This window comes from Hydra vulgaris, chromosome 09, assembly GCF_038396675.1.
Source record: "Hydra vulgaris chromosome 09, alternate assembly HydraT2T_AEP".
NCBI lineage: Eukaryota > Metazoa > Cnidaria > Hydrozoa > Anthoathecata > Hydridae > Hydra > Hydra vulgaris.
The window spans coordinates 1,308,286-1,322,116 of NC_088928.1; the positions used below are offsets into that span (position 1 = coordinate 1,308,286).

The window sequence follows — 13,831 nt, forward strand, 5'->3', positions numbered from 1 at the left end:
CAAAACCCATAACTTCTGTATTTCTTGATTGTTTACTCAGATAGTTAACTTTAAGATTTGCTTTCCAGACACCCTAATCACTTACCTTCACTTATTGATTTGTGTCTTTTCTCTGACCCTAGCTTGTGTTTAGTTTCTTCTTTTTCACCTTTAAGTGGTTCTGACCATGCAATGGTCACTATAAATCTTTCATCCTGCACTTCTTCTTCAGACCCTATCATCGCACTATTTACTAATACCCTAAAACTGACTGGGATTCTTTTTATGATTTACTTTGTGACAGCCCAAAGGCTGATGTCTCTGCCAATAAATGCACCTACTACATAACCTCCTGGACTCAGGCACGAATGAGTGCTTTTATTCCTTCTTGGTGGTTACAAGTTAAACCTCATCCTACTCCATTGTTTTCACCTTTTTGTGCAGCTGCTATATCTAATTGTAATCATTTTTTTCCATCTTTTTCAAAAAAACTTAATGCAAAAAGATGCTGTATTATGCTAAGCTCCATTTTTCCCAGTTCACTAAATCCCGTATCTTATCTCAGAAGCTAGGCTCTAGAGACTTTTGGAAAATCTTTAACAGTGACTTTAACAAAGGTAGGTCTAATTCCATCTCTCATTCATGATTTTATTACCTCTCTTAAAAATGAGGCTGAATTGTTTGCAAAGAACTTTACTTCTAATTTGACTGTTAAATCTTATGGCTATATTTTCCCTTCCATTCCCTTCCAGTAGTTTAACCCATTGCTAGACATTCAAATCACTCCAACGACTATTGCTAAAGTCATATCTCAATTAAACTCTGTTACAGCTTGTATACACAAAATTCCATTTTGTGCATACGCAAAATTTTGTGGTATACTCAAAATTCCTATGTCTTACAAAAGTGTTCTTTAGAACTCTCTTCAATTCTCTCTATACAATTTAATAAGTGCTTGACTGAGTCTTGTTTTCCTGCCTGCTAAAAAATAGCATCTGTTGGTCCAATTTTTAAAAATTCTGGAGAACCTTTAAACTCCTCTAACTATTGTCCAATCAGTCTTCTATCTGTAATTAGTCTTTGATCAACAAATTTCTAACATCTTGAGTCAAATAACTTACTGTCAAATAATCAATATGGTTGTCCATCCTCTTAATCTATGGCTGACTTGCTAACTGCTGTGACTGAAAGATTTTATTGTGCGTTAGATGGAGGCAGCAAGGCTAGGGCTATTGCTCATGATATATCTAAAGCTTTTGACAAAATTTGGCATGCTGGTCTTCTTTATAAGCTTGCTTCATATGGTGCATCTGGGAAAATTTTTGAGATTATCAAATCATTATATTCAAATGCTTTATTAAAGTTATCATCGAAGGCCAACACTCTTCTTCATTTCCAGTAACTTTTGAGGTACCTCAAAAATCTTTGGTCTTGTTTGATTTCTTATCTACATTAATAATCTTCCTGACAATGTTACATCTAAAGTAGCTCTTTTCGCTGATGGCTCAACTTTATACTGCTGTTTTGACAAAAAATAACTTTATGCTCCTGTCTTTTCAAGTGCTAAGATCAGGCAACCAATCTTGAATCTGACCTTACTTTTGTAACAGATTGTAATATTTAATTCCAACAAAACTCTGTTATTTACTGCAAACAACTATCGCAATAAATAACTGAGTTTTGTTGGGATTAAAAATTATTTACGTCTTATTGTTCACTACTGACCTCTTATGGAAATCATGTATACAATCGATTTTTATGTTAGGATTTGCTTACTCATGATTCTATTTTCTACCTCTACAAATCTCTTATTTGCCCCTGTCTGGAATACTGTTGTCTATTCAAGCTTGAGACTCTCTCCTATTGTAAGATTGTGTCTCTTTCTCTTTTCTACAAATAGTTATATCAACCAAAACTCTTTTATATTTGACTTGTAGTTTAGTAAAGTCATTGTTTTATTGTATCCTGCATGGCCTAAAAACTTTTATTTGTCAAGTTTTTTTCTCCACAATTTTACCCTTTGAACTCTCTCCCATTTTCAAGTTTTTCTAACTTGTACAACCTACAACTTTTGTATGAATAACATACAGCCTACAACTTTTGTATGAGTTACATACAGCCTACAACTTTTGTATGAATAACATACAGCCTACAACTTTTGTATGAGTTACATACAGCCTACAACTTTTGTATGAATAACATACAGCCTACAACTTTTCAAGTCTTCTGTCAACAGTTTTCTTACTCTTTAACTCTATTCTTTGTTTTCAACTAACTTCCAACTTAATAGTGTTGCTTGCAGCCTTGTTAAGAGTGAATCAGAAGAAAAAAATAATAATAAAAAAATAACAGTTTATTTTATTTTGACTATATTGATTGGGTATTCACTGAGTAATCATTTTAAAGCTTGCAGCTTGGGGGTGAGTCTAAATAATAAAACAAAAAGGAAAAAAATTCATTAATAAAATTATTATTATTTATTTGGAAATGTTTTGGATCTTAATAAAAGTCTTAGCAAACTATTGAAACCAACAGCTTCTGAATGATGTATAATATTCAATTGCATTCAATCTAAAATATAGTAACTCTATTTGATTTAAGCAGCCACGGTGGCAAATATGCTTGTCACTGGTGTGAAGGAGAAAGTAGAGTTGCAAAATTAAGTTAAATTGATATCAATTACAACAAGTGTATTGCAGATAGATTCAAAAATCATTGCATGAAGGAATTTAAAACTGTTTTTCTTCTCGAATTGTTTATATTGATGAACCTTTAAAAACTTTCGTGGAAGATCTTATCCCTCATCCAGAATTACCTATTTTCATTGGTAATACTTTTATGTTTGTAAAAGTATTAATTACTTTGTGGCCTGATTTTAATACATGGCTTAAACCAAACTATATTATGTTTAGAAGTTACCATGGAACAGGTTTGGACGGTAGCAATTCACAAAGACTTTTAGATAAATTAGATGATTTAAAAATAAATATTTAAAGTGCAGCCTCTATGCAACTATATATGATATTTCAACAACCTATTATAATGGTTATAACTTTTTTATAATAAAAATATGTTTAAAAGTTAGTTTAGGTTAACAAGTTTCTTAAAACACTTTACGAAAGCCAAATATAATAATTAAACAAAAAAAATTGGGTCAAAATAAAAATTACCCTTTGTACACTCTTTGTATGTTCTACCTATTTCAATCAATGTATGTTCACTCCTCTCATATTCTACCTATTTTAGTCAATGTATGTACATTTACTGTTAAAAAATAAAAAACTTTTTAAAAAAAATTAAAAAATAAAAACTGTATAAAATAATAAAAAAATAAAAACACATTCTGCATTAAAAAAAAAAAAAAAAGTCAATTAAGATTTTGCTGTAATTTAAAAAATGTTTCCTTTTAATGTTTAATGTTTTTTTTTCTTTTTAATCACTTTATACCTTTTTTATTTATTCAACTTTGTACACTTTTTCTGATCTGGTTTATTAGCATTCAATTTAAAACAACAGTTAATAGAAAAAAATTTGAAAACCATACAAGAGCATATATATATATATATATATATATATATATATATATATATATATATATATATATATATATATATATATATATATATATATATATATATATATATATATATATATATTTTCTGTAACTCAAATAATCAGTAACGATTCTTGAGTTAAAAAGTCATTATCTGAAAAACGAGTAGTTAAGAGATTGCGTATAAAGCTGCTTTATTTGTAGAAAAGTATTTAATTTTTTTTTATTGACAAAAGAATTTGAAAAAGTTCATAAATTTTATATAATATTTTATATTGATTAAAATTCATTTTTATTTTAAAGTGAAATGTTAAAATTGGCAGTCATATATATATATATATATATATATATATATATATATATATATATATATATATACATATATAAATATACAGTATATAAATATACAGTATATAAATATACAGTATATATATATACTGTATATTAACTATATATACTATATATATTTATATTTTCTTTTTTTTTTTTAAACTTTGCTTCCAACAAGGCTGCAAGCAGCCACTAATTAGAGTTGGAAGTTACTAAAAGAGAAAAGATGAAGATTGTAATGCAAAATAACGATTGACAGATGACTTTTTTTTTTTTGTAATTCGCCTCCCCAACACCGAGAAGGCCACTACAGATGAGGAGGCTACTTGTAGTTATAACCCTCTCTTAACTCTATAACTCCGAAACACAAACCTTAGCGAACAAGGATGCTGCGCGGAGAAACAAATTGAGCGCAGTACTACCAGGGACGTGGTGGGAATCAAACTCGGAACCTCGATTATGAAGTGAGCGCTCTACCACTACACCACTACCGCATTTGATTAAAGGATTGCAAGTTATATGAGTCAGGAAAACAAGATAAAGGAAGCGAATTCCAAAGAGCTGATGTTCAAGGAAAAAAGCTAGATAAATAAACATTTTTGCTGCATTTAGAAACAGTCACAGAAAAAGAATAAGACTTAATTGAATGACGACTAACACGAGAATGAATTTTAGTAGATGGCACAATAGACGCTAGCTCTTTAGAGCAGTGCCCATTATAGTATTTGTAGAAAAGAGAAAGAGAAGCAACATTACGACGATGTGATAATGGTTGGAGGTTGGCTGCAAGAGCAGGTCCAACTATGTTTACAATGCGTTTTTGCACCTTGTCCAAAAGAGAAAGGCATCATTAGAAGAACCGCCCCAGATATGGCAACAGTATTACATACAAGGCCGGATTTGAGATTTATAGAGATAGAGAATAGAATCCGAAATAAGAAAGTGACGAGCTCGATAAAGAGATGCAACCTTAGCAGATGCTAATTTTGCAACTGATTTGATATATGGTTTCCAAGAAAGATTGGAAGTAAGAGTTAATCCTAGAAGATGAAGAGTAGATGACTCATCGAGTACATTACCGTTCATAAATATAGGAAGATCTAAATTATTGCGATAACGATTGGCTGAAAAAAATTGAGTTATGTCTGAATTAAAGTTCACCAGCCACTGTGAGCCCCATGCTGTAGCAGAAGTGAGATCCTTTTCAAGCTCAAATGCCCCCTCCAAGCAATCAGAGGGTGTTGGTTTCTTATCACAACAAGAATAAATAGTAGTATCATCAGCAAACAATGCCACCTTAGATGTGAGAATATCTGGAAGATCGTTGATGTAAATTAAAAAGAGCATAGGGCCAAGAATGGAACCATGAGGAACCTCTGAAGTTATAGAATAAGAAGAAGAGTGTTGTCCATTGAGGACAACTTTTATGCCACGATTGGAAAGGAAGGATTAAATGATCTTAAAGATGTTGCGGAATACACCATAAGAAGAAAGCTTATGGAGAAGACCAGCATGCCAAACTTTATCAAAAGCTTTTGAAATGTCAAGAGCGATGGCCTTAACCTCTCCACCTTTATCTAATGCATGATAAAGCCTATCAGTTATTACTAATAGCAAATCAGCTGTAGAACGAGAAGATCAATTCATATTGATGGTCAGAAAGTAAGTTATTAGATTCAAGATGAGAAATTAAGTGTTTGTTAATTAAAGACTCAAAAACCTTGCTTATGATAGGAAGAAGACTTATGGGACGGTAGTTAGACAAATCAGATTGCTCTCCAGAATTTTTGAAAATAGGGATAACAGATGCTGCTTTCCAGCAGGGTGGAAAACAAGAATCTGATAAGCACTTGTTGAATAGTTTTGAAAGTATGGATGACAGCTCCGGAGAACACTTCTGCAAGACAACAACAGGTATGTTGTCCGGGCCACAAGCTGTAGAAGAGTCTAGGCAGGAAATCACTTTAGATACAGATGCTGGAGTGATATGAATGTCAAGCAATGGATCAACCTGTTTGTTGGCAATATTAGGTAGAACGCAACTAGTGGAATCAAGAGATGATATTGATGAAAACTTTTTAGCAAACAATTCAGCTTTGTCTTTAGGTGAGGTGACAAAGTCTGAACCATACAAGAGAGATGGAATTATAGATTTGCCCTTATTATTGATATTATTAAAGATTCTCCAGAAGTCACGAGAGCCTAATTTTTGAGATGAGATACGAGATTTCATGACCTGAGAATAGCGGGTTTTGGCGTTAGACAAAATCATTTTACAATGGTTTCTAGCAGTAATAAACAGACGTCTGTTTTCTGGAGAATTGTTTTGCTGATAAATATGGAAGTAACGGTTTCGATTGGCAATCGCAGCATCACAGTGTGAGGAAAACCATGGAGGAGAGTTAGGCTTGACCTGGAATTGTCAAAAGGGAATAAAAGATTCCATGCCAGCCTAAATCCACGAAGTTATGTAAGAAGCACATTTGTCGACAGGAAGATGAAAGATTTCTACCCAAGGGCCATCACGAAGAAAATCACAGAAAGAATCCCAGTCAGCTTTACTGTAGTTGTAAGAGGTACGATAATAGGGGGATTCAGGTGATGAAGAATAATGAGATATTAGTTTTAAAGAGATCAGAAGAACCTAAGGGTGAATGTGGAGAAACTGAGCACTGACTAGGATCAGAAACAAGACATAAGTCGAGTAGAGAAGGTAGATGATTTGGGTTGTCAGGAAAGCGAGTTGGAAAGTTGACTATTTAAGTTAGTGATTGAGAAAGGCAAAAGTTGTGGGCTTTAATTCCTGCCGAATCACTGACACTAGAGCCAAGCCATTCAGAGTGGTGAGCATTAAAGTCACCAACAACAACTATATTAGCTAATAGATAAAGAAAAAGGGCTTAGTTAATATGATCAGAAATAACATCAAAAAGAGTGCAGTCTTGAGATGAAGGATAGCGATATAGAACAAATAGAAAGGCAATAGAGTGAAGTGGTGCTAAACGAAAGCACATGAAAGAATAGTCTGTGAATTCAAACCTAGTTTCACGACAAATGAGTGAATTCTTATGAATGTAAATGCCCAGGCCAAGCATGTGACTATTGGAGTCTTTACAAGTTAAAGGAAGATAACCATCAGCACTAAGATCGCAAGATGAGACAGCCAAACTCAAATTAGTCTCACAAAGAGCAAGTAAGTCTGGTGAACTTTGCAAGAGATAAGACTCAACAGAAGAAAAGTTACTCCGAAGACCACGAATATTAGTGAATGATAGGTTTAGAGATTTTGATGATGATGATGGTTTTTTGTGTTTTATAGTTTTTGGTACTTTATTAATTTTAAAATTAGATCAAAGAACTTGACTCAAAGCATAGATCGTACTCAGAACACTGTTTAATAGCCCAAGCAATTGCCTCATGTTTACTAATAAACCCTAAGCCGTAACAAAGGGCTCCAAATGTGGCCTCCGCCATGCACACCAAAAGTACAAACAGGGACACCATCCATGCGCAACATGGCACTGTTAATACTTTGATATTTTTCAGCTGTTGATGGAATCAGCCTCTCTGAGAGCTACCACAGAGTTCGGGAAACATGACTACCAGCCGGCCTCAGAACCATAAAACTGAGTTTTAGAGCTGTACCCTCATTAGGAGATAATAGAATAAGTTGCCTAGTCATAAAAACAGAGATGCAAGCAAAACCCATGCATTGAGTCAAGAAGATCCAGCATTCAACGTCCTAAACTGGAAACAATGTATTAAAAATTTATCTGCGCCAGCCTAATAGATGGAGAAGGGGTGCGAAGCTGGTCAACAGATTGGATCTGTTTACCCCTTAATTCTTTGCCTAGGAGGCCTTCTACAAGACAGTCAGATGCATTTAACATCTGCCCAAGATGAATATTTTTATCGAGACACCATCTCTAGCCTTCACTTAACCAAGAGCCTCAAGGCAGGGGATGTTTTTAATTTATCATAACAAGAGCTTCAAAACACATAGTCAGGGTTAGGGTCAGGTACACTAAATATGCTTTATATATACTATATATATATACTCTATATTTTCTATATATACTAAATATATACTAAATATATACTAAATTTGCTTTATATATACTATATATATATATATATATATATATATACATATATATATATATATATATATATATATATATATATATATATATATATATATATATATATATATCTTAGTGATGTACTAATAGTCCTTTTTTGGCTAATGCCGATACCAATGCCGATGGATGGGTAAAGGCTGATGCCGATACCAATGAATTAACTAATTATTAAAATTTTAAATATATAAAACCATACAACTTTAAATCATGTAATCTATTTAATTGAATCATTATTGGTAAACAAATACTTGTACTCAAATTAGAGTGAAACCATCATTTTAAAAGATATTAGAAAAACTCTGTTAAAAAAATATACATTTTTTAGTTTTTTTTACTATGAAAAGAAAACTTTCAAAAAATAAATACAATTTTATAGGAATGCTTTTTATTTTAATTTTAAAAAGAAAATGGTACCATCATAAGCAGTTTACAGAATTCTTTATTAATTTAATTGTAATTTAGATATCTAAAGAACAATCATTTGCTGTTTAGATATCTAAACTATTTTTAGATAATTAAGTTGTTTTTATGATTATTTTATTTTGTGATGTTCTATCCCCACCATGTCCCTGGTTGTACTACACTAAACTTGTTTCTCGCCGCAGTGGCCTTGTTTGTCAAGTTTTGTGATTCGGAGTTATAAAATTGAAAGAGGGTTGTAACCATATCTTAAGTAGCCTCCTTGATTGCAGTGGCCTTGGGGAGGTGAATTGAAATAATACAAAAATTACAAATAAAAATATAAAAATATAGTAGGCTATACTTGAACACATATAGATAACAATGCTTAAATAGGTTACTTTTAAGTATAACAATAGAACAACACAAAATAAAATTATTCTAAAAACAACACAATGATAGTAAAAGTATAAGTACATTCAGCTGTTAAATTAAAGCCTATAAATATCATCTAAAGAATAAATAATATTGTTTGTAAACAAAATAAAAATAAAAATTTATAAAAAAAATTATGTAATTTAAGTAATGCATAAATTTTAGTTTATTTATTATTTAATTATTATCATAATGCAGGATGAAAATATTAAAATGCCATCGTTTGGAAAATCAGAAAATGAGGATGATACCGAAAACGATTGTGCATAAGGTGGCCGATTAAGCCGATGCCAGTGTAGATTAATCAGTACATCACTATTATATATATGCATATATAAAGACTAGAATGTTTTTAAAAACATTCTAGTCTTTTAATTTGCAGTTTTGTGTTTTAATTACTTTCCGTAATTAAATTAATGCGTTTTGACAAAATCTAATCTTAATTTTGAAAGAGCCATTTTTTTACCACAAACACGTTTTCTTAGCCGTAAACTATAGGAATATATATATATATATATACTACTTAGGTTGTTAGGAAAGTTCGTAGAACTCCCCTTTAAAAAAAAAAGAAGAGCTTTTTTGAATTTTATTTTATTAAATGTTCAAAATAATGTCCATCATCTATACAATGTTGCATCCTTGCAAGCCATTTGTCAAATGTTTTTTCATACTTTTCTTTGGGTATACTTTGAAGTAGCTTTGTTATACGAGTTTTTTGACTTTTGATGTCAGTATCGTCATCAAGATTTTTTTATCAAGTCGAATAGCTAATAATCAGATGAAGGTAAGTCTGATGAGGTGAGTAGCAAATTATTGTAATTCTAGCTTGGTTTAAATAGTTTGTGACGGTTTCAGTCACATGGGGTCAAGCGTTATCATGGAGAAATTTGCAATTTTGAGTGCCTGTTTTAGGTCTTTGCTTATTTATTCCACATATAAGAGGTTTCAAACAATTTTTTATATAATATTTGCTAGTAATGGTGTCTCCCTTTTTAACATAACCCAAATAAACAACACCTGTTGTTTTGAATATGTAGAACATGTTTTTTGGCTGAAACCTGTCGCACCTTACTGTAGTTCTTGGACACCTCACCAGTTCTTTCACCTTCACCGACCCAACTAGTGTTAGCCGACTTTTGTCCAACTTGTCTCAGATAAAATCACAACTCATCCTCTGTAATAATATCACAATATATATATATATATATATATATATATATATATATATATATATATATATATATATATATATATATATATATATATATATATGTATATACATATACATATACATATACATATACATATACATATACATATATATATATATATATATATATATTTATATATATGTATATATCTATATATGTATATATATATATATATATATATACATATATATATATATATATATATATATATATATATATATATATATATATATATATATATATATATATTCTATATTTTCATTAACAATATTTTCATTACAAAAAAAAAACAATTACTACTGAATTTCAAATTTTTAAGTTTAAAAATTATATTTTTTAGATATAAAAATGCAATCCATTGTCAATCTTAATTCAGGTAGTTTAAACAAACCAATTATTTCAATTTTTAAATTAAGGTTTTACTAAACTTAACAATTATAAGATTTTTTCTTTTAAGTTTACATATATCTCTCAGTTTTTTTTTTAAACTTGGCAAAAATACATTTTCAATCTATTTTTATGAAATTAAAATAATACTATATGTGACAGTTGTATTACTAAAGTTATATATTTAAATATTATAATTATTGTAAAGTTTTATTTGTTACTTTAGACAAATCGTTGGTTATCATTGCTACTGTAATATTTTTAGTCATTGTCTTTTTTGTTGCTGTTTTTATTGTTGTGTTCAGAATTATTAGGAAGAAAAAAAAGTCAGAACAACCAACGACATCAGAGTGAGTATAATTAAATGATTTTGGTTTTATGACAAATGTGTTTTATTGCCACTTTTTAGATAAAAATACTTATTCATATATACTCATTTACCAGATTAGGTTTTATTTACTTAAGCTGTGCAGCTGATTGAGAAAATTAGAAAATTTTTCAAAATTTCAAAGGTTTTGTGGAAAAATATTTTATTTTATAAATCTTTATTTATCTTTAAAATTGATTAGCATTACAAATAATGAATTGTACAATTTTATTATCGAATGCAGGAAAAAGAACTGATCATTTATGTCTTGAAAAAGCAGCGGAGCTGCCGATGTTTTGTGGCATGTAGGGGTCACTGGCATCATCAAGAAGAATACATAGGTATTTTTGAATAAAGGATTGCTGATAGGTAGTAGTGATTGAGATATTTAGAGCAAACACGAATCTGTTGGGGTTTCTGCTATTGGTGCAAAGTAATTTAGTGGTTATCAGATGGTTTGTGTCTGCTAGGATCTATTTAAAGGTAATAATACAGGTCTTGTCTAGTAACTCTTCAATGTCAAAACAAATATTGAAACGGCTCGAGTTGGTTGCATCAACTCCATTGATGTGTTAGGCATTTTTGTGGAAATAATGTATCTCTTTTTTTGCAGCAAAACTGCAAGAGGTAAGAACTGGGGCACTATATATCATGTGGCTAATATCATATGATCTGTAGACTTATAGAGTGTGTCCGATTTGCTTTAGGCGCTTGAGTAGAAATGGCACTGATTTTACAGTGTTGTGCACTTTTATCCATTGTTCATCCCAATCAAGATTCTGTTTGAGCAGGATTCCAAGGTATTTATAGCTGTATACAATTTCAAGCTCAGTTTTATTGACTATGGGAGATGATAGAGCATGAGTGTTGGAGCTGTTGAGTTTTATTCCATTGGCTACAGACCAATGTGCAACTCCATCAGCAATGGATTGAGGTAAATTGGCAGGAACTTTATCATAGATAATGTAGGCCATGATGTCATCAGCATGTTTTTCGAGAATAGTTTTAGGTGTTAGGTTGGTATTTATATCGGAAATAAAGAGAATGAACAAGATTGGGCCGAGAATACAACCCTGAAGTACTTCAGCTTGTATATATTTCCAGTCAGTGGTGTGATCACTTATTTTTACTCTTTGGCGATAATTAGATAAGTAAGCTGTGATCCAAGATGTGAGCCAGTTAGTAGAATATTCACCAACTTTATCACCAACTTGTCATGATCAACAAGATCAAATGCTTTTGTAAAATCAAAGAATATTGCAAAAACTGATTTATTATTTTCAGCATGACTCCAATCCTCTATAACTTGAATAGTAGCTTCCATTGTACTACAGCCTGGAAGGAAGCGGAACTGTTTGTTTGAGACCCAGATGTGCTTGGTGTGATGAATGATGAATTTGGTGACAATGTGTTCAAAAACTTTGCATAAGGCGTATGTAATATCAATTAGACCATGATCATTGGAAGATAGTGGGTTTTAGATTTTAGGAATTGGTGTTATGTTTGCTGAGATTCTTTTACAAGGCTCTGAATAAACAGCGTCATCCAAGGTTCAAGGTTGACAAGTGTTGTAGTTTTCAATGATTGGCAGATGTCTCGAGCATAGAGTATGGAATAATAAAAGTTGTTGCAAGTGGCTTGCATTTCATATGGTGAGTCAACTAGGGTTTCAAGATTGGTACATTGTATTAATGCAACAGTATCAGCAACTCTACCTGACCGATATGTAACCTTTCGGGGAGCCGGGCAAGTGGTTTTGTAGAGATTGAGTAGGGGCTGACTAACTACAAAAAAGTGATCTGAATTTCCAAAGCTGGGAAGGGTATTGGATATGTAGCATTTTGGAGCATTACTTAAGATAATGTCAAGAACTGCTGATTTCCATGTTGGTTGTGAATTAATTGAATGAGCTGCTGAGAACGCCAAATAAAGTCAGTAGGGCAACCATTTAGATCTCCTGTGAGAATTATAAGTGGTTTGTTGCCGATTGTGCAATTATGCAGCAAGTTATTGCTGGTTCGATGAGTTGTGCAAGTTGATATGATGCTTCACATTGTGCATTTTTAGACCAAACCTAGATATAGGTGCCTATTATTAGACAGGAGGAGTAGCCTCGGGGCAGGTATTTTGGGTACACTTGAGGTATAGTTAGTTCGATTTCTTAATCAGATTCTAAATTAGACAGGGAGTCGGTTGTCAGTTTTATTTGTTCTGTTTTATCCAAATATTTTTTGATTATAAATACAATAGTGTCACCACCTATGCGATCCTGGCATTCAGTGCTTATAAGTGTAATTACTATTGACTTGAGAGAATATCATGCTTATCAGCAGAGCTTAGCCATGTTTCTGTTAGGGAGGCAACATCAATGTTTGTATCTGTGAGAAACTGATTGATGATCTCAATTTTATTATAGAGAGAACGTATGTTAGTGGTACAGGTGGTTGGTAAGCAATTGGTGTCGGCTGCTGAGCTATTTGGTTGATGTGGAGCAAGGAGTGAGGACACTGCGGATCTTGACGATTGCTTCATTGCGGATGCCCCAGTAAAAGTGCGCATCAGGGTTATCAATTTCGAAGTTTATCATTACAAGTGTTGCGGTCTATATGTAGTTGATACTTAAGCTCTCTTTCAGCTGGTGACAAGTCAGGACTGACTGAGTATTTCTTGAAGGTTTCATGTGTAGCAAATTTTTAAAGAGTTATTTTTTTTTGGCAAGCTCTATAAATTCTACCATAATAGGCCGGCTATTTGATAATTTTTTTGTGTTTAAGCGCTTGGAAAAACTAACATCATCATTGGTTAGGCCTAGTACTGTTAGTACCTCTGTAATGCAGTGTAACATTGCTGGCGGTGCTTGGGCAACATCTGCTGCATAGGCTGGTTTAGGGATACCAAATATTATTATATTTTTCTCACACTTAGCTGCTTGTTTTAGTTCGACTAGAACTTGAGCATTTTGTCGAGATGTGTTTGGCTTGTTTCTGACAATACTACTCCAAAAAGGCTCATTTGAACTTGCTTGGGT

General features: G+C 31.9%; 1 protein-coding gene across 2 annotated transcripts in view; it reads left to right on the plus strand.

Annotated features, from left to right (window-relative positions):
* LOC100201799 (uncharacterized) overlaps nucleotides 1-13,831 on the plus strand; it is a 129,453-nt gene that overhangs the window by 98,289 nt on the left and 17,333 nt on the right. For both annotated transcript variants that reach the window (XM_065804449.1, XM_065804450.1), the window contains exons 8-9: nucleotides 10,390-10,425; nucleotides 10,663-10,786. In XM_065804449.1, the coding sequence (XP_065660521.1) occupies nucleotides 10,390-10,425; nucleotides 10,663-10,786 (160 nt within the window). The remainder of the gene's footprint in view (nucleotides 1-10,389; nucleotides 10,426-10,662; nucleotides 10,787-13,831) is intronic.